The sequence below is a fragment of the Folsomia candida genome, unplaced genomic scaffold (assembly GCF_002217175.1).
Source record: "Folsomia candida strain VU population unplaced genomic scaffold, ASM221717v1 Fcan01_Sc004, whole genome shotgun sequence".
NCBI lineage: Eukaryota > Metazoa > Arthropoda > Collembola > Entomobryomorpha > Isotomidae > Folsomia > Folsomia candida.
In genome coordinates this window covers 7,417,305-7,442,859 of record NW_019091196.1, presented here as the reverse complement: position 1 = coordinate 7,442,859, position 25,555 = coordinate 7,417,305, and the positions used below count along the sequence as shown (strand labels likewise).

Genomic DNA, 25,555 nt, shown 5'->3' with positions numbered 1-25,555 from the left:
TTTCTTTGTTTTTACTGCTAAATTATTTATGATTTCTGATGTATGGAATATTCAATTTTATAAAAGTAATGACATCGTTTACATACATACAATATTTATAAAAGTAAAAAATCAATCCAACTTAAACAGTGTGGAACTGCAAAAAGCAAACTTGGATGCGCAAAGCAAAGGGGAGGGAGGGACATCCTCAAATGGCTCAGGTGGTCTTGGGGGCAACAGTTCCTCGAACAATTCCAATAATTCTGGAAACTTGCCCCCACTTGCAAAATTACTTTCCAACCCGTTATTCTCCTCGCTGAGTGCGTTGGGGAGTTTGGGCAGTTTGAGTGAGCTGCTCTCCTCCGCGGCGAATCTGCCGGGTATGGGAGGCAGTGGTGGGGGTGGGGGTGGTGGTGGCGGAGGGCATGGAAGTGGGGGCCACCACCCCGTCCAAACCACCGGGGTTCATCGCCGCTCCCACAACAACTCCTTCCAACCCAAGATTAAGTCTGCAAACTCTCCTCCACCCAAATCCAAAAGTGACCGGAACAAGTTCGCCCCTTACTAACCAACCAAACATCTTACATCACTGAACCAAATCCAACCATCCTTTTCTCTTATGTCATGACCTCGACCTCCTATATCTTGTCTGTAACAACTCTTGTGTATTGAGATTTATTATTTAAGTAGACGAAGAGTATAATGTAGTCTCGGAAGATTGATGACTTATATATTTACATACGTATATAAATTTATATCATTATTTTAGGGGAATTTTAAGAGAATTTATAATTCTGTGTGTCTCTTTACTTTGCCATTTTTGTTAGCTTCAGTTCAAATGTACATACACAATTTAGTTTTTTTGGTGGGAACTGTGACAAATATAATGATGATGACCATGTAGTCCCAGGTAAAACGAGGATAACATTCATTTTTACGTGTTTTGATTTGACCACGTAGCTAAATTGGTGTAAATTCAAAAGTCATGTATTCATTTTAAGTACGAGACACTTACATGCGTAGATAAATACAAATAGATACATACATAAATAGATAGTTATTTGTTGTAAGGTAACAATATTCCAATGCTGATTGTGGTATCGTGTCGTGACGTGTGTAGAACAGAACTATTCTGTACGTGATGGTTTACGGTAAATGAGTAGGTGTAGGCGTCCCTAGGATTTGTTATATATTGATGTTTCGATTTGAGAAAGTTGATCAGGACGAGTAGTAGAAGTTGTGAGGCGTTAGATCAATAATGACCTAATGAAAACCAAAGTTTCAGTATTTACTGGTATATAAATAGTAGTGTTTATTATTAAATTTGTTAGCTAGTTAGTTGTTTGGATAGAAAATCTATCTATGGATTGCGTACTACTTACGTAGTGAACTAATATCAGAATTTAGTAAAAGTGCATGCCATACTTGTCACTATAAAATAGATTAGAAAGCAAGCAGACTACATACTTAATACAGCAACATTGCACATCCAACGCATCTCCCTGGATTAAAATTTCCTAGATAGATAAATATTAGTGTTACCCCGATTAACTAACCACCTTCACTCTGTCCTATTGTAAAATATGTCCTAAAATTGTATCCATTAAAATAAATGAATATCCTAAAATGTCAACCACCTTTTTGCCTTTCTCTTTTTCATCTCTCCAATTAATCCAGCCGTTCCAACCAAGACCCATCCATCCATCGATCCAGAATTCCAATAAGTTTCTCATCAATCTGTCTCTCTTATTCTCCATCTATCCATTCACCGTCCAGCCCGGTGTCATCTTATTATTGTCCTACCAACAAATTCCAAGATTGATCATTTCATTAAACTTTTCTCCACAAGCAGAATCCTCAATCCGCCCACGTGCTCACTCTCAACACATAATACGGACCAAACCTTATCCTCTGTCCCACCACTACTACCGATATACTGGTGAAAGTAGATATATTTAATATCAAGTTTAATTACCTACGCACATTTCCTTCCCGACTTGAATCGAAAGCAATTTACTTTCCCTTTTAGAAAAAAATACGGATTTTGTCCTCCATTTTTAACCGACGATCCCAGCCAAATCACAATTTCCACTCGGTGGAATATAACAAAAATTCCCAAATGTCATGTCCTCCTCAAATCCACTTTCTGGCAAGGTAAGTTTTGTCCCACATCCTACGTCATCCCGACGACAACTATCACTTTCCCATTTCATGACATACACTATTAAAACCTTCTCGACCAGATTGCATACCCTTATTTTCATTGCATCACCGACCAACCAATCACCTCTCTCAAACTACTGGATCATCATCAACCCAATGATGACTAACCTTCCTCAATCCAACTCCAAATGTCATCCAACCTACACCAACCACTCTATCTCCAAAAATCTCCAATCTTCTACTCACACCCACGCTCACGACCTCTCCTCCACGACATTCAAACAGGTAAACGATGATTCTCCAAAAATTGGTGAAATATCAATCCCACATAAATCCCATCTTTTGATTAACCGTTTTTAAAAGTCGTCATCTTCTTTTCCACTCTAAAATCCAATCTGGTCATTTTCCCATCATTTCATATCATGATTTCCATCCATCTATCCACCTGGACCATCTCAGTCTCTGCCCTTGTTCGGAAATCCAAGTCAAAAAGTTGTTCCTTCCTCTGAAAGTAAGACTGTGAGTGAATCCTCCTTATCGCTAAATCCCCGGAACCTACGTGCCCGTTCTTTTTTTTTCTTTCTTTCTACCCGTACCACCACCACCACCACCTTACTCTTTCCACTACTTACTTTATCCTGTTGAAGCTCCAAACTCTGGAAAATTCTCCAGGGCATTGATTTTTTATGAGGAAACTCTTACTCCCAGTCGCCCCACTGGTACATGCTAAAAAACGAAACCCGTCGTCTTGCACCAGGCCAGATAAGACCCTTAACTCTTTGCCTTGATATATTATGTATAAAACCGAGCAGAAATGACGACTAAATCTGTCCCTATAATGCGCTATGACCATTATACTAATAAATTATTCACCTCCGTCCGACTCATCGTCATGTAAAAAAAAACTTGGACAAACTTTCCGTCAATTGTCATCAATAGGTAACCAACAATTTCATTCAATTATGATTATGCATCATTCTCACCCCGTAATAAATTAAGAAACTGATAGTAAAAAATCCATCCTGGATAAATTTAAATACGAAATGTAGAGAAAGTGAGACGAAAAAAATGGCAGCACAGACAGACCCACATAGTCAGTCGCCTGTTGAGATGATAAGTCGCGACGTAAGACGGTGTCACAATCGAAATGCAAAAAGTCACATTCAACACTGGGCTTAAGTGGTGAGGTAAAATGCGTCTCGCCTATGAAACCTGACATTTTTTACTCAGGAGTGATATGAAATTTATTAAATATGTAAAGAGTAAAAGTTGTAACTTTGTTTTCATTTCCATCCGACTCTACGGAGGACGAAGGGAAAGTAAGTTTGCTCTCGGAGAGAGTTTTGTCATTTATATTTGTGAGTTTTGAATCTTAAAGAGAGCTGAGTGAGTTAATCCATCATCTTCTTTCTCTCCGTCCTCCTCGTGGGTCGGGTTGGCTTAATATTTCGGAGAAAGTGGGGAGAAATGTAAAACATATTTAGTCTAATGATACTCTACCACGTATAGCTTTTTGTGTCGGATAGAAGACCAGAGAAAGTTCACGGGTGAGATTAATAGTTTATTTAAACGGAACTAACTGACTAAATAACTTTCAGAATGAAATTAATTGACAAGACAAATACTTTTACCGAACGGTTCCTACTCCTTTCGAGTCTCTGCTATAAATTGGGAGAAGGTCTCTCTCTTTAGGCAAACTTTTTACTCATTTACGTCATTTTAGGAAACGTAGTAGTAGCAAAAGGGCCCATGTACAGGCTTGAAAGTTAGTTTCTTCACATCTGTGACACTTGATGATGGTATTCATTTCGAAATGAATGACTTGACTAACGAACATCTTTTTCCCAATGTTCTCTCTCCGTCCCTATGAAATAATTTACTATTGGCGTCATCTCTCTCGAAGGTTGGGAAAGATCAACAGTAAACTTTTTTCGAACCGTTTTTCAAATTACATTTCGTAATTGCGATGAGTGATGAAATTCAGAGAGGGAGTTGATACCTGTATTATGGTGGTTTGGTTGGTAAGATGAGGGTCGCAAACACCCATTAGATCTGAAAAAGTCAAACATTGACAATCAGTACGTAGGAGAAAAAAAGCTTGATTGCTTGGGAGAAAAGTTGGGTTAGAATTTGAATTGTAAAAAAAGTAGTAGAAATTGACATTTTCCTTGGGAAAGTAAAACCAAACCCACAAGAACCCAATCAATCCATCGGTCGCGCGCGGTGTGGTTCGTTTCGTCATCCAGTAAGTAGCTGCGGTCCAACTAATTAATTTGTCTTTCTTTTCCAAGAAAAGTCAAACATACAAAAGTTGAACTGCTCAAAACTTTCCATCATCTTTGCAGAATTGAGTTTGCCAAGAATGAAATTGATTTCCAAATTGAGGTTTTACTTAAATTAAGTTCAAGTGTTTTGCATTCTGTGGAAGAGAAAGTTTGTCCAAGTTGGTTGGTCGGTGTGGTGGAATATTTATTAAAGTGGTGAGGCCACCACATGAAAAAAAAATGATGACGGATTAATAAAATTTTGCATAGGGTGAGTTTCCCATTTGCGAAATCCAATCCAAATCTGTTTGCAGTTCCACAGAAAAAGAAACCATCGCAAAAATTAGTACATATATTTTTTTACCACCTCCGTTTCTTTCTCTCTTACAATTTTGTTTTCTTTCCTTTCCCCCAAACTCTCAGGTTAGCAATGGAGACTGCCACCCTGGCTGGGGGAGGATTAATCGGGTTTCCCGCCGCGGCGCCCGTTTCAGGTCCATCACCTGGATTTTACATCACCGCGCCAAGCCCCATTCTCCGCGCGCCGATCCACTAACTAGCGCCGCCTCCACCGCCGCCCACTTTTCTACCGTATCACCATCATCTTCAACACCATCTTGTCAATCACAACTACCACCACGGTCAACTTCCCCCTCATTCTAATCATCATCAACACCCGTACCATCATTTTTCATCCGCACTATGACCTTCGTCCCTTTTAATAAGGAGGGAGCCATGCTGGTCCGGTCTGGAGGTGGAGTCTCAAGTTTTAAATAATTTCTTACCTAATTTAAATACTTACTTCTTAGCGTAAAACTATATACGTTCGTCAACTATCTACTTTAACTTATAGTCAGTTTATCTACATCTCAAGAAGAAGAAGAAGAAAAAGAATGTGTAATGCCGCAATAACTGACCTTTTACTGATCGAGATCGAGACTACGACCTCAACCCTACACGTAATTATGTAGGGATTGCTTTGCTGCATAATTAATTTTACGATAGAGTTTTCTCCATAGTTTTGTGTATATACGAGGCAGGACTGGAGGAGGCATAGATGACTAAATATCTAAGAATATTTATTACTTTCTGGACGACAAATATTTTTTATTTGCCCATTTTAAAAAGACGCGACAAAAGACATTACTTAATTCTGTTTAAGAGTGGTAATTATCTAATATCTTGTTTTAATTCTTCATACCGTATTATTTTACTACTACGTAAAATTGACTGTTGTTGTGTGTAGTAGCGTGGCGATTGGAATTTGGATGCTTGGGTTTGACAATCAATCGTTTCTTTGAGCAGGAGATAAAAGGCCAAGGAGAAAAAAATGTCAAGTAATTTATTTTCGAATCTCAAGTCAGTTTCATAAAACAAAAATTCGTCATTGCATTGTGGTTTAGAGATAAAAAATATATGGGGGAGGGTGGTGTGTCATTCTAGTCGGTTGGGGGACATGATATAGAAAAAAAATTATTATCTCTCTGAATTTGAACTATTCAAATATTTTAAAATATGTTTAAAACGTTTCAAAATTAGGGAAGAAATATGTAAATTGATTATCTCACGGCCTCAGCTACTTTTTAGATCTGGCCTTTCTTACATATTTAGCAACTCGTAGAGAGAGAAATGTATGCATTTTTAGCCTAATTTTTAGATAATCTACATTATACAGTATGGCCTGATTTAGTTTTAGAAACATCAGATTTTAATAAATGTTAGGATAGAAATTACATAATTACCGCCGGGATAAGGTGGCAATATGTATTTACATGTACGTAGTTCTTTATAAAGGAGACGCTACTACTAAATACTACGTAGATACATACATACATAAACGAATTTTTAAGTTGTGACACATTTCATCAAGTATTTTACTGTGACATAAATACATAAAATGCGGAATAATTTATTTAGAAAAAAACAAGCCAAATTTTGAATTGATATCTCGTCATACTCTCGTCAATCTCAAGTTTTAAACTCAACTCTCTGGACTCAAATTGAAGTATTATACAAATACGCTACGCAAGATAAGGGAGGAGGTGTCATTGTCACTTGTTATATTTTATTCAAGAGTAATTTATACTAGTCAATTTCATAGTCTCAGTTTTACACGGAGTAGAAAAAAAAATATGTAAATCTGCCACTGAAATTATTGCCACTGAAATGTATTCCATCGAACTACGCAAGATTTTAAGGGGGCGGATGATAAAGTAAAAAGTATTAAAAAATGATGAATCGGTCGTGCCAAAAAACTTGGATAACAAAAAATAAATAATATTCTTTTGATGATCAGATCACTGACAGGTTGTTGATACATACATACAATTAATACTGAGGAGGAGGAAAAAAAGAAGCGAAGAAGAGGAAAAATTGTCTTTTTAATATTTTCTCAGAATAAATAATAAATAAATATCGTAAATATTGTAAAATAAGAGTATGCAAGCGTAAAATTACTAAAAGTAGCTGTCTACATAAAATGGGGGCAGGATGATTTTAATAGGAAAAAAATGAATTGTGTATCGGTGCGAAGTTGTTAGAAAAAAATGAGGAAGAACTGCACCGGACTGTGATAGAAGTACATATAAATTTCAATGTAAGTTAACAAAAAAACTTGGCAGAATTTGTTCATTGTGGTTACACCACTACAATTCTTTTTATTTCATTTATCTACTAGACAAAATTTCAAAATTTCTCATTTTTTCAAAATATTCATAATAACAGAATAGATAAATAGTTTACTAGAAAAAACTTTCATACGATTTGTTCTTGAGGTTTAATAATTAAGTATTTACCGTTTTCATTTCTTATTACTCAATATACAAATACTGGAAGGATAATGAGGGTCTAAACGCTAGTGAGTATATAAATAAATTATGTATGCTAACAGTAAAAATATTTAATATTAATTGCAACTAACTCGAATTTTGGACTGTCTCTATTAAACACTACTCGGTAAACATTTTTGGATAAACGATCTCAATAGGCGTGTGAGATTCAGAACTTTAACATTACATAATTGTCCATCTCGTAATTATTCAAGTACGAGATAAAGCGTGAAACTGGTAGTAATTTTTGGTCATATTTAGGTTTTCTATGAATCATTAGTGATACCGAATACATGAAAAATACATAAGTCATACATAATTTTACCGTTTTCAATTATCTACTTAATTAATCACTCATCATTTTGTGTTTTATTAATGACTGAAGAGGTGCTGTTGGCTTTACTTGATACTAGTTTGCTACTTACATATTGATAACACGCGATTATTATTCATTTATCATTATCATTCTTGCAATTCTATCACTACGTCACTTTGTGTCGTAGAGATAAAATTCGATTAAAATGGTAGCTTTATAAAAGACACGAGATTCACTGGCAGGCAGCAGCAATCATTCTTATAATTGTTGACGTAATGCAAGTCTTTATTGTCTAAAATTGTATATAATCAATCAACCACGATCTAAATTTTATGACCACAGCCACACCACACACCAGACACACTGAGGATTTTAGTTGTTGGATGTGGTGAAGGTAAGGGTGCTGCTTTTTATCATACTTAATTAAATACTTAACTTGTTAGTGAATATGCAAGGTATCCTACTTCATAGCTTGTAGAAAATCAAGAGAGAATATCAACATATCGGACAAATGCCTTATGAAATCAACAAGGGTTGGATTATTTTCACTTTGTTTCGTTCCTTGATTACTAACAAAATTGAGATTTTAATTCATATATATTGTTGAATCAATCAATTAATCAAGCAACAAATCAATCTTTTTATTTGGGCTGAGTTATTATTATATTTACTAAAACGAGCTTATAATTCTGAGATTCCATACATACATTTTTATCTAAACGTTTCGTTCCCACCCTGAAATTAATATTGAGAACAATATGATTTTATAAATATGTGCATATTTCATGTTTTTTTTGGTTTTGAAAAAGATTGTCAATTTATTATTCGTTCCAATACCATACAAAACTACTTAATTGTTCAAACGAGTCAAATCAAGAAGTAACATCATTCAATTCAATTCAATCGCTCCGATAATCATTAGGAACTAACTTTACTGTGGAAGTAAGCAATTACGTAAAATATGGGACAAATTGTGTATATGTATGTATTTCATGTCTGCTGGATTGGATGTATCAATTCCTACATCGATAACCTACATATGGATAAAACTAAGCAACTAGATTTTCTCTTTGTTTCAATTTGTAAAATGTGTAAATTTGTAAAATGATAGCAAAAAACTACGCCAGAGAAAGTTCAGAGGACATGAAAAACTGCGACAGTCGCTCTCTATAAGAAAGTCCTATTCAATTTTTAGTCAGAAAGTCCAACAGGATAAAATGATAAGCCATTAAATTATTATTACGACGACGGTTGTGAGTGAAAGTTTTAGTAAATGTATAACGTACATAACTCCATAAATAAATAGATAGCGGTACATACATACATAGCTAACTTATTTTTAGGTTATCAAAAGTGATGAAATATCTAACTCGGTGTTTATTACGAATAAACAAAACAGGTGAAAGAAGTGATTATTATAAAAATATGAGAAAAGTAATACTGACGAGACCGAGGGGCAATATAGAACGGATAATGGACAGTACTTACATAGATAGAAGTAGGATAAGTAAGTAAGTTGATAAGCCACAAAAAAGTTGACAAGCTAAATATACAGAGAACTATTCAACAATTGATTGTTCTCTTGGCTGCATTTGTAAATAAAAACCGTAAATTTACACACAATCTACTTTAGCATAGATATAGGAACACTTTGTTAATTTGTAAAAATTAATTGCTCGTGATGTAACAATTAAGTATGTAATTAATTAAATCGATATCATCATCATAATTAATTATTTACGAGGTGAGGCGAACATATTCGAAGAAGAACGGGCAGAGGGAGAGATAAGCTACACACATATTAAATTCATAGGTCGGATAGTACAATTTATATTGCTACCACCAAACCAACAAAAAACCATCATTATTATGATCGAATCATAAAATTATACAATCGTAAAAATATAATAATCATCAACTAATTAAGCTTATTAATTAATAATTGTTATCCATTATTCAATTAGTTGTTACACAATCATATTAATATTTATTATGTAAATTACTTGAATTTATTATTATGTATTATCATTATACGATTACTTAAATAAGAGGAGAACGATGATGATGATGACCTACTTTTAACTATGATAATGTTATACAATATACTACACAATTGTGCAATGTGAAATGTACGAATAAAAAAATTATAAAAAAATAAAAGTCAAAATTTTGATTTTTACATACTCCATTTTTATACAGAAGTTGATGATGGCGATGACGACGCTACTTCTTCAACGGGCTTGTGTTCCTGGGAATTTTGCAAATTGGCTTTCGACTTATTCGGCGTCAGAGCGGGGGCGTCCACCCAGTAAAGCTTGTAACTTTTTAAGATTGATGCCCTGTACATAAGGAGAAAATATTTATTACACAATTTTCCTCCCATTCAGTAATCGAAGCCCAGAGTGGGACAAATATGTCAATAATCTTCATTTATTATATAACAACGCAGTGTATGACTGAGCTTAAAGGATTTACGTTCTCGGTTGGAATTTAGGTTGGCAGCTTTGTCTGCCTCCTGCCTCCTCTTTCGTGGTGACCGAGAAATCCTCATAGTAATTTAGGGAGAAAGTTCCCTTTGAAGTCGAAGGAGAAGTATGCGAGTGAGCGAGTGAGTAAGTGAAAGTCTAATGATAATCTCTGAGCAAGATTTACACTGAAGAAGAAGAAGAACATACGTAATTGTCATTTGATAAAATATCTAACATCCCCCACACGATATGTTTTCACACAAATTAGAGTCGCACCGGCAGGGTTCGGCAGAGTGAAGAATTTGCAAAGTTTGCAATTTTAAAAAAAATTTCAACAATTCAAAGTATAAATTCCTGTTTTAGTAGAGATCCATATTTGCACTGATCAGACAAAAGTACGAATTTATGCATATTATTAACTTCGAAATGCACACATCATCTCGTCTCTAAAATAAATAAGCCGAAGCGCCTTGAAGTAAGTAAACCCTGTTCCTTCTTAAAGCCTAAAATCCTTTGAATCAAGATTGAAAAGGAGAGACTTGTTACTCGATAGTTTATTTATGGCGAGGTGCTCTTCCATCACGAACTAAATCCTTTCCACCTTTTCGATATGAAAACATCCCCGTCAAAGTGCACGTATTTAGTAGTGACAGGAAATAAGTGTAAACTAAACGGGGTCTAAATGTCCTCAGAGAAGAAGGAGGAGAAGATTCTTTAAAATCCTGCATGAGTGAATGACAGGGCGAGATTAGATTAATTTTCATCCCAACCAACCCAAACTTTCCTCCCAAGTTTAAGATTTCCTACAGAGTTGCATCCTAAAGTCACTTTGTCTCCATTTCCGACATGTTTTCCGTAGTCTGGAACAATTGGAAATTTTTGTGTAGGGTAAAAGCAGCACAAAATTTGATGATGTTTTCCTAACAAAATATTTAGTACGCTTCCTGATTATTGTTGATCCTTTCAAATTAAAGTGTGCAAAAAATAATCCCCCCGAAATTTACGAGTTCGCTGTCCTTGTATGCATTATATAAAAGTACTAAATTACCTACGTTTGTAGTACGAGACGCATCCTAAGCCCAGCTTAGCGAAGTGAATCGTCCCAGTTTTAAATGTTATGTTTGTCTTTTTTTTACTTTCCCTGAGTAAAAGTTTTTCCGGAAATGATAATCCATCCGTAATGAGGAAGGGATTTAAGACAAATCTCTTCAAATTAGGGATATTAAAGGGAAGACTGAGAGAATGAAATTAGATGCAGAAGGAGGACAACTGATTTTAATAATAATAAGTCTCCTCCTCCTCGCCAACTTATGTTCATTGAATAAGAACAGACTACTACGAGGCAGGCAGAATAAGTACTTGGACCCATTAAGGACGATATGCTTACCATATCCACTAGTAGAATAATAGCACGGACTTCCCACACCATCCTAACTGGATGAGAAGACCTCATTAAAATGCGAATCAACTTGCCAATTATTCCCGTATTTTCATTTGAATAATTGCACCTCCACCTGCATACTAATAGCCGTAAATTGCTTTCACTCGTTGTACAGCCAGGGTTGTTTTCCTTGCCGCTTTCTCTCTATTTTTCTGACCCGATTATACCAAAATATGTACGTTTCATTATTCTACTGTGCATTTCCTCTTCCTCCGTGTCATAAATTTCGGCCAGGATCTTTCTCCCCATTCCAAATATATAGTACATAAATGTATAAATAATATATACTACTGCTTATAATATATGTATAAAAAACAGTGTCGGCTTTCTCCCAATTTTTATGGGATTATTAATTCTCTCTTTATGAACACAATAGTTCTGGTCACTGTGTTTTTGATGGGGTTTTTATTTTCTCATTTATTTTTTACATTTCGTCAAGAATTGGACCTCGTTTTTTTGAGAATGAGGATTAGTCGTTGCTGGTCTCTGTCTCTCTGGAAGGAATTTATTTAGTAGGAGATGGTCGTCCTCCTCTAAGTGTGGGAGAGATGGGAATGGCTTTATTTTTATGGAGTTGATGAGAGCCACTTACTACAATTTTTCTCCCTTTAGTTCATTATATTACTGGAGAAAGTGGAAGTGGAGGGAGCCTAGAGAAGGACATTAATAAAGCAGCTTTGGATTTGTGGTCCATCTCATTCATTACTCTGTAGGAGTCGAGACAAGCAAGCAACGCCACGATCAAACAGCTACATGGTAAAGATAGAGATAGTGTTGGAGGAGAAAGTTGGTTGGTGGTGATTTTCCCAGCATAAGAAGAAGAAGAAGAGGGTGACAAAGTACTAAAAGCCTATGTCCTCCTGTCTCACAAATCCTGTCTTACGGCTCCAATCTTTTCTATGCTCACTATTTCCTCTCCTCTCTTCTGCTGCTCACTTGACTGAGTGATTGTCACAAATGGAAAAAGTTTCCAATCTAGAATTCCAAATTTCAATTTTGCATCCCAAGACGGAAAAAAAAGACAAGAAAGTACTCGAAGAGATTGCACGCCCACAAAGTCGGTACGAATGTATGTACTTTTGTACAGATTGATGACTGATTAGAAAGTTAGAAGAGGAGGAAAAAACGACTCAAAATTTCATTCCAAACGGACATGTCATACGTTTTAGACCTGTTACGTACGTGACATAATGGAAGTTAGCCGATTAAAAAGAAATTAAAGAAAATGGATTAAAGTCTGTGTGATAAGTTGGCAGTTTTCGCTCAGAGGGGAAGAAAGCCGACGGAGGACCCCTGCGAATTCTGCTTTTCACTCCAAATCCAAGTACATACATTTTCTCTCAGAAAAAGAAGAAGAAACTCGTCACACATTATTATTACTACAAGGACAACGAGGAACCCTTACTGCGAGGCACGAATACAACTTTGACGTCCTGCTTTTTCTTTTATAATTTCTCACAATACTACTTCAGTCTCTGTCTGCAAACGGACGGACAAAGCTGGCAAAACCACTTTAATAAGTGAAAGATTATGACAAAATTGCTGTCGCACTGTGCTGTGTGTCTGGTTACTCAATTAAATTAAAACGCATACATACATTTCCCATCAAATGGGATCGTTTCGTGAAAGTTTCTAGCAAAACTGAGGCTCCACAAATAAATCGATTCCCCTCGTCGGACAACTTATACGCTCATCTTAATAAATGAAGCCGCTTGGCTCAAGTAATTTCCTTCATTCAGCAATTTCCTTCATTACATGATGCGAAAGAAGAGAGGAGCCAGTCAGCTAAAACAAAATGACTTTCACCTTAATCATCATCTCATCTCGAGACGAGACGAGTCTGACTGAAGAACAAAACTAATTGTGTGCGATTGACGAGACGACCATCGTAAAGCAAATGATGTCGGATTGATTCCTCTTGAGAGAAACCACTTTTAATACGAATATCTCTCTCTTCCAAGGACGGGAAGAAGAAGGCAAGAAGGCAAGGACAAATACGTATTAAAATTGTTGAGCCACGACGTCAACCGGCCGACGGGTTGAAGGAACCCGCATGGACAGGACGAAACTCGGAGAAAGTTTTATGCATGAGAGGGAAAGTTGGTGGTGGTGGTGGTGGTGGTGAAAGTTACTCACAGGAATCGGACGGTACCGGTGGCGTTCTCTGGGGGGTGCCAGACCAGGGTGAGCTCCTCTTTCTCCTGTAACGTGACCATCATCGGTGTTATGTAATATATAATAAGCATATTGGATATTTGACTTTATGTTAATTTACCAAGTTATCGTGATGTGTGGTTGCGGCACATTCGGGATGACTGACGGAAAAATCTGTGGGCTCGAACTTGCCGACCCAACGACCACGTTCATCACTTGCTTGGACGAAGAATCCTCGAAAATACTTTCCCCACTTGCCCTCGATCCGAACTGGAATTAAAGCAATAGAAATACAACTTTATTTTTGTGAAGGATTGAAATAGGATAAAATGCGATTCGTATAAATGCATAATTTATAAGATGGAAAGATATGTAAAGACAGGAAGAATGAAAAGAATATGTAATTATTACATATCTTTTTTAAACGTACTATTTCCATTTGAAGGATATTTCATAGTTTGTAAAGTAACCGATTTGATCGAATTCGAGAATGACGAAAAAAATACATTAAAAAGTTGGAAAATTAATCGTATAAAATTCGCTAATCAAAATGTATATAGATAAGTATTACATATTTATTACTTCTAAAAACCACTCTATCTTTTCATATGCAAAAGCATGTACATAACTTCTATGCAAGAATTACTTGTCACAACATAAAAATTTAAGTAAAATTATCTTCAGTATTTGAATTTATCTATGTCTCACCTGCAACGGTATCTCCAGGTTTGTACGTCGACGAGCTGGCCGTTATGGTAAATGGCATTTGGCTCATCGGCTGAGCCTTTCCTCCGTGATTTGGTTTATGACGAACACAAGCTTCTCCAGGGGCTCCATCCGGAAAAGAATGTGCTAAAAGGACACACCCAACCACCAACAAAGACACAACCTCCCCCACCAAATTCAACCGAAGCGACATTCTGAATTGTGTAAAATTCTTTAAATTTCAAAATTTCCAATAAAACAAGATGATAAACGACCGAGCTGATTGATATGATGATCACAGCAACACCTCTGCGAGAAGAATAGTGTCGTCGTCACCTGAAAGTGTGGTTCACATCTCTATCTGCGCTGGTCACGCTAAATTACAGATTCGAATCGGTTAAGCCTCACCGGTTACTACATTTTTATTTTCGTTTTCATTCACGAGTGAAGCTATATTCAACTGGCTGGTATCACTTGAAGGAAAAAATGACCCAATTTTATGTAAAATCCATGCAAACTTTGGCAAATTGATTTTACTGAAATACAGGAACTCTCAACTGTGTGACAAGTTGAGTGCGAAGGCATAAGCAGCACGAGTTTATAAATAATTGCGTGAAGTGTCGTAAATTTTGTATCTGCATAATGATACTTGAAGGTATGTAAATAAGTAGTAGGAGGCTTGGAAAAATTTAAACCACGTAATTCAACGGCCCTGCCTGCATCTTAATTCTTAACTCGCGAATAAAACTGCGACACTATAAACGCCGTAGTAAATAAGTGATATAATAGTTGAGCAAGAAGTACATAATTTTCCTCTGTGTGTACTATTGCAAAAGTAGGAAGTTATATATACTTCGAAAATTGACAGATTTTGCAAGATCAGCAACATCTATGTGGTTTGAGACTCGTCTCAGGTTTATGTCTCATCAGAATCATCATACATACCTACATACATCGTGCATTAACCACGTAAAGTTTCACTGATTTGGGATTTCACGGTCTGCAAATAAGCTTGCAAAGACGCAAGTATTATTTCATAGTTTATAGATTGGCAACGATTGACGATGACAATTTGTCATTCCAACTACTTAATAAGGTTGATGCTCAACAATTATTCACAAGTTGTCCAATTTTAAGTACGCATATAAATCTCGATTATTCTCAATGATGAAGGTATAAGAGGACAAGGCGAAGAGGTCCATTTTTCTGTGTTAGTTTACGGCCAGGTTGAGGTACAATAACATTTTATCGTGAATAATCTAGTATTTATTCTAGTAATTGGTTGGTTCAAACTTTAACGAACTACGATTGATTTAAAAAATGAGGCAAATGAAAATGTATTAAAATGATGACAATAAATTGCTAATTATTGCTATTCTGCTCTATTCCAAAATACAACTTTTTCAACAACTAATGAACAATGAACTACGTAATTAATTAAAGTAGTTTATATGATTGAAAACTAGTAAATGGAATAAAATTCGTAAAAAATCATTAGGCATTGACCTTATCGAGTTGTAAGTTGTATACAACTTCATTCATAATATCAACGAACACTTCGGGATCCAAATTTTCGGCCAGTAAGGTGAGAATGAACCAGTCTCCGTACACACATTTCTTCATAATGTAACGCAGGTCGGATTTCGACAAGAGAGCGTACTCCCTCAGGGCTCGTAGTCGAACTTGGTAAGATCCAATGGCGGCTACACGGTAGATCAAGTTGAGGGTATTAAGTCCGGCCAAGAAGATCAAATACACCCTGCAGATTAACACAGTATTCATAAGTAATTACGTAATTTCACATATGTACTATAAATAATTATATTTAATTATTCACTCACCAAAACCAGCCAATATATATCTTTGTAACAAGGTTGAGTGGAAGCGTGCAAACGGCCGAGTGTGGAATAATATTTCCACTAGGTCCATAATATGAATATGTGCATTTGGCCACAAGGGGAAATCCAAAACTGAGAGGATCATCTTTTCCCCCACTCTGAAGAAGATTCTTTACAATCGGACCAAGTCCATGGGTCGAGAACACGTTTCCTGTCGCCACATCCAAAAAGTACAACTGGAACACGACACTCACCATGTTCAACATTTCACACCCCGCATAGAAGAACGCATAGGGGTTGTTGTGCCCCAACGATCCGACGAAATACTCTCCAAGCCATTTTCTTCTTCGCTTATAAGGTTCGCCACCTTTATCCAGTACTGGGCCACCATCCTTGCCAGAAATGCCTTCACAAAACATGGCAATTTTTCCATCTTCATAACAGCGCCACAGATAGCGAGGGGTGATTAGGATGATGATCTGGACGAGAAGAATGAAGGGCGTGAATTGATAGTATTTGTGGTATCGGACGTTCTCTTTCCGGTCCAAGTCCTCGAATCCAATTACACCTGGGTATCTTCCTAATTAGCATCAATTGATTAGTTGATTTTAAATATTGCTACTTTCTATCTAATTGTATTCATCTTACCAGTCTTCTTATCCTCGTTATTATCCAAAGTGACCGAGTAGACGGACGTGGCGAAGCAAAAGGTGGATGCGATTTCATTGCTTTTTCCAGCTGCCGAATTGCTACAACTTAGGATGTCGTATTTCCACAAAGTTTTGCAGTATATCGTGTAAACAAACAGAATGATGAGAAAGGTGAACTTGTAGTGAATCCGGAAGATAAAGTCATCAGTTTTTATGGGATTAACGGTCGTCAGATGTGAAAACAAGGACGGCTGAGCGATCTTGATCTTGAATTTCATTCGCCCCATTTTCGACTCGTAGTTAGTGCAAATTCGAAGAATAAAACTTTGAAGAATAAAAATACTCGAGTCAAAATTATAATTTCCCACTAAATACACAATTTTCAGAAACCCAAAATCCACAAATTTACTTACCTCAGAACAAGGTAGGATCCTCCCTTGATAACACGGTATCAATTATGTCTCAATATTAAGATAAGATAAACTCAACGAATCGAACTAATTTACCAGTAATTACTAGTAGTTTTTCTTAAAAAAATAACAACAGTTTGAGTCAGCGAGTCAGCCATTGCCACACAACCACCGCCAATGCTATTTTACGCAGTACAAAAAATCTCACATTTCTATTCTTTCTTTGAAAATCGAGTCTCAATCTTCTTTTTTTGCGTATAAAACCAAACTGGATAAAAATATTCATATCGGCGTCAACGTGTGGTAAAAAAATTTCATGAAAACTAATTATGCAAGCCCCCTCCCAATAAATTTCTTGAAATACACACACCACAAAACATTATTTATTATGTATTACATACCTTACGTTGCAAAAATGTGCAATATTTTATTGCACGTGCATAAAATAACGAGATCAATTTATTATTTCATTGCCAATTAATTTGCATTATTATTATTTACCAGCTGCATAATAACAAGCAGTATGCAGTAGTGGTGATAAGTAATAAGATGATAAATGTCATTTATTTTATTACATTTGTGCAGCCGCTTGACCCCACCCTTTCACAATTCACACCGCAATAAAGCAAAACGAGAGGTGATCTTGGGCATTGTAAAATGTTGCACAAGATAACTACCGGTTATCTTAACAAATCATTTTACTATGATTTTGATTTAGGAGAGGAGGAGGCATACATAAATACATAATAGTTCCTTTTCTGATGATGATGGGTTCATACAAAAAAAATTGACACTGCATAATGCAACTTCTGGCCGAGTGTCAATTATGTAGCTCAATGATCGCGAGGAGGTGAGTTAGTTGACATTTCTAGAAGAAATTTGCTGCTATTTGAATAGCAGCAAACCAACCAGAATCAACTGGTGTGAACATTCTTTTGCATAATAATAATGTGTGTATCTAGATCTGCATACGTTCAGCCGTTAAGTTTTATGTGGAGGGTGTCGAATTATGTTTTTCATATGCATGTAATGGCTACTGGCTGAGATTTTTGGCTGCTACCGTAGGTGAGTAATAAGTAAGTAAATGTGTTCATCCAATTGGTTCAATTAATGTCACTCACATTAATTGATTTGTAAATGTACTGTCCATTCTTAATCATTTGTTATTATTGTTTGAAGAAGGGTATTGAGACATTTTAAGGTGGTGGTTTTTGCACTGTGATCTTTCGCCCAACTCGGCGTCAGTCAATGCTAATCAGTAAGATTATAAGTTATTGGAATTCTATGCATAATAAAAGCATTTTGATTTTATTTAGCGTGGTTTACTTATGTTGTTGGCACTCTGGCAGAAATGTTGAAGCAATAGCAATCTTTCTTTGGTATAAATACAATTCGTTCTATATTTTCAGTAATCAGTTTACTCGTGGGAATTATCCAATTAATAGAGTCGTCTCAGTTAAATCTTAAATAAATTTAGCCATGAAGGTAAGCACAAAACTTATTAGGACAGGAAAAAGTTGTTTAGTTTGGAGAGAAATTTGAGAATTCGGTGTTTTGACCAGGTAATTGTTTTGGTTGCGCTTATCGGCCTCGCTCATGCTGGTGGTCCAGCAGTGTCGTACGGTCCAGGTTTGTCATATGGCCCACAGGCTGTTTATGGTGCCCCCGCCATCAGATATGCCTCAGCCGTCCCCACCATTCAACATTACGCTCAAGCCCCAGTGGCTGTGACACAAGGTACTAATTTACATATTTTTTTAACCATATTAAATCGGTTGTCCCCTACATATAGTAAAAAATAATACATAAATAGCGGTTGCCGTTCAACCCGAACCATACGACCCTCACCCTCAGTATCAGTATGGATATTCCGTTTCCGACGCTTTGACTGGAGATCATAAATCTGCCTCAGAATCTCGAGATGGTGACCTTGTCCGAGGACAATACTCTCTCGTTGAGCCTGATGGTGCCATTCGTACTGTGACCTACACGGCGGACTCGGGTATTCCCAAAAATGATGAGATACATGACTGAAATCAGTGCTTACAATTTTGATTTTTCTAGTCAACGGATTCAACGCTATCGTTGACCGACAAGGTCCTGCCGTTGCAGCTGCTCCTGTCGTCCAATATGCGTCAGCACCTGCTCCAGTGGTGCAATATGCACAAGCCGCCCCCGTGGTTCAATACGCACAAGCCGCCCCCGTGGTCCAGTACGCACAAGCCGCCCCAGTGGTCCAATACGCACAAGCAGCTCCAGTGGTGCAGTACGCCCAAGCTCCCGTCGTTCAATACGCACGTGCCCCCACCGTGACCTATTCCACAGCCCCAGCTATCCAACGGTACGCACCAAGCGTTACTTACTCAACAGGGCCAAGTTATCAACGCTACGTTCCCAGTGTAACTTACACCTCTGGCCCAGCCATCCAACGGTACCGAGCCCCCAGCATGGTCACTTACAGCACTGCGCCAAGAGCAAGTTACGGTCCACCTGCAGTCGTTTCTGGAGGATACGCTTAAACTATATTTTTTAGGACTTATCAAATGAGACTTATCTACGTACATACGACTTTCTCAATTTTTATTGAGCTTATGTTTACTCTTGTCTCTATACGTCTTAATAATCTCTTGTTTCTGCCTGTTTTATTATCTTAATGCTGTTGAACTTTGTCTGTGATCTTTAAATATTTAATGACCTTATACATACACACATTTGAAAATACGTATTAATGATGTTAAAAATATATTTGTATCATAATCTCACTTTTTGATTTAACTTGTAATAAAAAGTGTTTAGTTTTCCAACAAGTCGTACCAAGTTTGTGCATGGTTTGAAACGTTTTCTGGTCAAGTATTTTGTTGATTTCTAGATTGTTCTATAGTAATAACACTGGGTCATATAACTGGATAGAGACAAGTAGCATGCATTGTTGTATTAAATTCTGTAGTGATAACGAATTGTCACGAGTATAGTCAACCGAGACGGACTGAAATGCTAACAAAAAACACCCACCATTCCACACCATTTGAGTATCTCACTAATGTAATTACTATTATGCAATTACTTGTATCATAAGCTTCACATGCTACAGATATACGAGTGACGAGTGCATAGAATGAATATTTGATTTAAACCATGCTTTTTTGTGATCCCGATTGCACACAAGGTCAAACTGACTATCCAACAACAAGTTGAAACTCGAATAGATAATTGTCGCTTGCATGGTATTTAAGGTGGCAAGGCCGAGGTTTCTCATAGTGGTCAGTGGAAGTTTGTAGAGACAAGAACAGAAATTTTGTTAAATATCGTGCAAAATCGTAAAATCGTGTGAAAATGTCTTACAAACTTTACTATTTCGACGCTCGAGGTCTTAATGAGCCACTGAGGATGATATTTGCCTTGGGAGGTGTGGAATACGAAGATGTCCGTATTCCGCTTGGAGACATACCCCCACCCCCCACGATTCCGGCAGAAATTAAAGAAAGTAAGATACTAATGACTTAGTATAATAATTATGGAAATTAATTTATTTTTAATGGACATTCAGAATGCACGTGGGGCCAGGTCCCAATGCTGGAGTTTGATGGTCGCAAAATCTGCCAATCATTAGCAATGCAGCGTTATTTTGCCAAGAAATTCAATCTGGTGGGTTCCGATGACTGGGAAGCTGCCCAGATCGACGAGTATGTGGATTCGTCTAAAGACTTTTTGCAAGGTATGCATTTTTCTCTAAAGAACAAATTTTAAAATCCATGGGTTATATAATTTTGTTACGTAAAAATTTAGTGTGGGTGCCTCCATTAACGGAAAAAGATCCCGCTAAGAGAGAAGAACTTATAAAGGAAACGAAGGCCAAAACCGTGGACAAATATCTCAAAACATTCGACAAGATTATCAGCGCCAACGGTGGAAAACGTCTCGTGGGGAAGAATCTTTCCTGGGCAGACCTCTGGTTGGCCCATGTCCTCAACAATCTCGAACTCGTTGGTGGGGTCAAATTGGCAGAAGGTTTTCCAGCCTTGAAGGCCTTGTGTGACACCGTTTTTGCCACGCCAGAGATCAAAGCTTGGGTTGAGAAACGGCCCAAATCCAAATTTTAAACATACATTTTTTCAAGAGTAATTCTTGTGTAATTCGATCAATCAAATTATTCTACATGGCAAATAAAACATGTCAAAATTTAATTATTTATTCAACCACCCATCCATCCATCCATATCAAATCCAGTCTGATCAACAGACAAATTACGATCTGTATACAAGTTTTTTTTCTACACAACTCGTCTTGTTCGATCATCTTGTTATTACACAAATTAAATTAAGTCAATGAAGTCACATACATATGAAGATTTCTATGAATCTGCGAGACCTGATCGCAATTCTAATGAATCACACATCGTGTGGTACTCTTTGCATTGATAATAACAATAATTAGCTAATAGATAAGTAAACAATGTAAGTATCTACATGCATAAATGCATCAACAATTAAATTAAATATTACATCAGGAACAAACAATGTAAACTAAATAGCATCTGATTAAAATTAATTTGGTAACTTCACATTTCGGTAACATTTCGCAGTGTAGGAACTTTTGAGGTACGTAAGTAATACTATTAGAAAGCGGTACAGCGTTAAATTAATACTTTGACTTTAACAATCAATGTTTAAAAGCCCTTCAACTAAAAGAATTGCAAAATTGTTACATATTATTTTATGAATTACAAAACTTGGTCAGTCCATTAACAACAACAAAAGGGTTGACGATGATGCAGAGAGAATGCAGATTAGATGACTCACCGCTTCTGCTGCTACTTATTCACATCAAATCAACCCTGACACATTTGACATTTGACATCACAGAGATCAACACTGATAATTAAAAAACGCTTCTTCAGGTACAATTCTGCTGCGCACTTCTTGGACTTGTAACCGCCAAGGGGCTCCTATTTCTAGAATTATTATTATTCATTGAGTGAGGTGAGTTATGTCATGCAGCAACTATTCTTCATCGCAGGGCATCGCTGACTCGGCCCTGTTGTGGAATCGTAACTTTCGAAAACGGTGATGACTCGGTGTCCCCGGCGCGAATTGGGTGCACCATCCCTCACAATCTAAGTTATCACAGAGGATGACACATTTCGAGTTAGTATTGATGGAATTTACTCGATTTCGCATTATTTCGGGGAGATTTTGACACTCTTTTGTGGTAAAATTGAGCACCATGGAACGACCTGAAGAATGGAATTTTGAAATAGTAAATTATTTGAAATTTTGAAACTATTTATTTATATGACTTACCGGAGTGATTAGTCGCTGTTGATATTACTACTGAAAATGGCTCCTTTAATAACGAAGAACTCGTCGTAGTTGCTTCCGTGCTTGTGGTCGATGAAGTCGTGGGTGTTATCACGACGTCCTTGTGAAATACTTGTACTAATTCCTGTTCCTTCTTCCTGTCTTTATCGACAGGAATGATATTGTTGAGTCCGTCCATCCCACTGCCATCCAGCATATTTGCGCCGGGGTCAGATTCTGACGACGACACGGGATAAAAACCAGAGGGACACGCTTTACTCATGGCGCACGACACGGACACAATCAAAACCAGGGCGACGCAGATAACACCAATTTCCAGTGTTCTTCTCCCAAGGGCAAACATTTTTAGAGGTTATCACAATCTTGAGGTGGGGTTAAGTAAGTCTGTGAATAAAAGAATCAATGAATGAATGAGTGAATAACTTCGCAGCAAATGCGGATCTGCAACTATGTACATGCTTTTCATGTACATAAATAAATGCATAATTTACACGATATCAATTACAGTATGCATTCTCATTTCTTATTTTCTTAACGCGATACAGGTAATTCAGTGAATTTGTGCGGTAAAGAATGAGGGAAAAAAGTTGTTTTACTACTCAAGGCGTTCGTTTTAAGGCGTGGGGAACCCCTTTTTACATTACATACATCTTTTACATCACGACAAATACTATTTATCTCTCCTCCACGATTATCAAAATGACTTGACACGCTTGCCTAGCATGTAATCTTGCCAACAGCAATGTGCACTTTGTTCGCTAAGAGTTTGTTTGCCATATTATGTAAATTTTGCCGGTTTTGCGGCATAATTATCTATATCAACACTTACCGATTAAACAGTACTGAAATGACGATTAGGGAAGAATCGATGACCCAAGTGAGACAAAGTAATTCAAGTGAAATTGGGGCACGTTGATAAATCTCAATTAATCAGATAACTCAGCAATTAGCGCAGGTAACTTATTGACGGGATGGCTTTTAACGAGTAATGAATGACTCTGGCCTCTCGTACTCACGCTTTTATTGGATAAAAATCACTTCACTTATCACTTATCCGATATGAAGGATTCCTTTGAACTCTGCCTTGGTTCGTCACCAAATTTGCCAGATCAGCCAACAAAACCGTATCCGACCAACAAGGTTCCAAGAACGGAGCGGAAAATTGTGTATTGTTTTTTGTCAGAGTTGATATTAAACGTATGCATGTACATACACTTGGCTTTATTAATATGTAAATATTTTATTACAACCTTTTTAACACTTCATTCATATGATTCGCTTGCACAAACTAACTCGCGTATTTAGCTTGGACTCCCAAAATCGTGACTGACTGCGAATATATGAATGATCTCAGCTTTAGATAATAAATTCTCCTGAGAGGAGAGAGGGGAAGTTGCCTTTTTTGTGATAGGTGCCAGAATACACTGAAACATAGGATGTGACGCTGTGTTATACATACCTTTCCAAAATCTGCAATGTGGGATGTACTAAAATTTATTGTAAGCGTGATGATGACCGTGCAGTCTATTACGGTGCACTGCTGGATAGTTTTTCTTTGTAGATGAAATTCGTGGTTGTTGTTTTTTTAGTAATCTATTTTCAGATCGATTCAGTTTTAAACTGGTGAACGGCTAACAGGTTTTGTATAGTTTTTTTAGCGATGGAAGTAGCAGACGGACAAAGGAATGGATTTTTCGACCCCTCACAAACACAAGACTGCTGAAAGAGTAGGAAATAATATCATGAAATGCTACTTACTGTACAACTTTGTAAGATATGTACACAACCTGCAGTAAATATAAATAAGGCATAACTATAAATTGCAAATAATGCTGAGATACGAGGATATAATAATCGCAGACTTTACGCCATAAAGTCTGAAAAGCAGCAATTATAAGTCAGACTGAGAGGAATGCTACGCTCAGTATGTGCAAAATATCATATTTTGCACATTACATACGTGCTTTACTTATATAGTTCCCCTTGCACGAAAACCTACGCCAACAACCATTTACATACATACATTTAATGTGTTTTCTGATGTATAACAAGTTAATTTTTAAGACGTGGTGGTCGTGATGAATGAACACTTTAAACTTTGGAAGGGCTTGCGAGTAGACGGTATCAGAGATCAATGTCAAGCTTGTGTGAAATTATTTATGATGAATGCAAACAAATATGTACACATATTCATATGGAGCCAAGTTATGTGTTTATGTACATAAAAAAATTAGCGATGAATAAATATCAATTGAATAAAATTCCAATGTGATATTGGTTATTATGCGCAAATATTTTGGGCGTTTCTATTTTGCGTTGTGCAGGATTCGAATGACATTTAATTGAAGCATTCCCTTTCAATTCGTGATTTTTTTGCATTGTTGCACTTAAATTGTTGTCTTTGTTTCACAAAGTGCACCCACCCTTCAAACCCATACTAAATATTTAAGCTGTTATTATAGCAAATTAACTTTTTAACACTACCCCGAAACTTGTATTGTTATTATTTCCTCGCCAATTTTAATTAACACCTCGGTCATAAATATTAATTGAAAATGTGGGAATTTCACACCCTGCAAAATAATCACGTACATAACTTCACCCGAAGAAATATGCCATCAGAGCAACGTGCTCCTTAGGTAAAAATAGCACAAAATTCATCCTTCTACCAGTTCTAACTGATTTACATAAAACAATCCCTGACAAAATGATAGGATCTTTGAAGATGGAAAATGAAAAGGAGAAATCCCCATATTTTTTACACCCTTTAAAAAATGTCGCGTCATTGTACCCCTGATCATCAATCTTACATAAATAATGTCCAGAATCTACTAGGAGGATGAAACCCTAAATTACGAAACGATGCAATCACACACGACGACAGAATGAGTTGACAAACACTCGCCTTGATTGGTAGAACAAAGGAAAGGTGTGCCTAAGTAAGTAATATGCATACATAATCACTCATCTTCATGTACCTCGATTTCAGTAGGAATATTCAGGTAGTTATTTTTGGACAGT

The 25,555-nt window shown here is 36.8% G+C and overlaps 6 protein-coding genes across 9 annotated transcripts in view; 3 read left to right on the top strand and 3 right to left on the bottom strand.

Annotated features, from left to right (window-relative positions):
• Window positions 1-8,984, top strand: part of LOC110849561 (poly(rC)-binding protein 3) — a 72,903-nt gene extending 63,919 nt beyond the window's left edge. For 3 of the 4 annotated variants that reach the window (XM_022096985.2, XM_022096981.2, XM_022096982.2), the window contains exon 16: window positions 130-1,612. In XM_022096985.2, the coding sequence (XP_021952677.1) occupies window positions 130-547 (418 nt within the window). In that variant the 3' untranslated portion in view covers window positions 548-1,612. Of the gene's footprint in view, window positions 1-129; window positions 1,613-4,829 lie in introns of those variants that run through there. The other variant, XM_022096986.2, reaches the window with a different exon arrangement.
• Window positions 8,985-9,175: 191 nt separating this feature from the next.
• Window positions 9,176-14,746, bottom strand: LOC110849034 (putative defense protein 3). The gene is made up of 4 exons (XM_022096409.2): window positions 14,322-14,746; window positions 13,735-13,883; window positions 13,596-13,660; window positions 9,176-9,889 (listed from the first exon to the last, which is right to left on the bottom strand). Exons 1-4 carry the CDS (start codon window positions 14,530-14,532, stop codon window positions 9,742-9,744), a joined length of 573 nt encoding a protein of 190 aa, XP_021952101.1. The 5' UTR covers window positions 14,533-14,746; the 3' UTR covers window positions 9,176-9,741.
• An 815-nt stretch (window positions 14,747-15,561) lies between these two features.
• Window positions 15,562-17,417, bottom strand: LOC110848635 (innexin inx2). Its single transcript, XM_022095893.2, has 4 exons — window positions 17,220-17,417; window positions 16,805-17,130; window positions 16,160-16,736; window positions 15,562-16,077 (listed from the first exon to the last, which is right to left on the bottom strand). Exons 2-4 carry the CDS (start codon window positions 17,091-17,093, stop codon window positions 15,813-15,815), a joined length of 1,131 nt encoding a protein of 376 aa, XP_021951585.1. The 5' UTR covers window positions 17,094-17,130; window positions 17,220-17,417; the 3' UTR covers window positions 15,562-15,812.
• A 1,189-nt stretch (window positions 17,418-18,606) lies between these two features.
• Window positions 18,607-20,023, top strand: LOC110848631 (cuticle protein 19.8). Its single transcript, XM_022095889.2, has 4 exons — window positions 18,607-18,701; window positions 18,779-18,953; window positions 19,030-19,218; window positions 19,281-20,023. The coding sequence occupies exons 1-4, from the start codon at window positions 18,696-18,698 to the stop codon at window positions 19,733-19,735; spliced, it is 825 nt and encodes a 274-aa protein (XP_021951581.1). The 5' UTR covers window positions 18,607-18,695; the 3' UTR covers window positions 19,736-20,023.
• A 393-nt stretch (window positions 20,024-20,416) lies between these two features.
• On the top strand, window positions 20,417-21,400 carry LOC110848100 (glutathione S-transferase). Its single transcript, XM_022095220.2, has 3 exons — window positions 20,417-20,700; window positions 20,764-20,931; window positions 21,003-21,400. The coding sequence occupies exons 1-3, from the start codon at window positions 20,550-20,552 to the stop codon at window positions 21,314-21,316; spliced, it is 633 nt and encodes a 210-aa protein (XP_021950912.1). The 5' UTR covers window positions 20,417-20,549; the 3' UTR covers window positions 21,317-21,400.
• Window positions 21,390-22,907, bottom strand: LOC110848101. Its single transcript, XM_022095221.2, has 2 exons — window positions 22,517-22,907; window positions 21,390-22,449 (listed from the first exon to the last, which is right to left on the bottom strand). Exons 1-2 carry the CDS (start codon window positions 22,875-22,877, stop codon window positions 22,217-22,219), a joined length of 594 nt encoding a protein of 197 aa, XP_021950913.2. The 5' UTR covers window positions 22,878-22,907; the 3' UTR covers window positions 21,390-22,216.
• Between the last annotated feature and the right edge of the window lie 2,648 nt (window positions 22,908-25,555).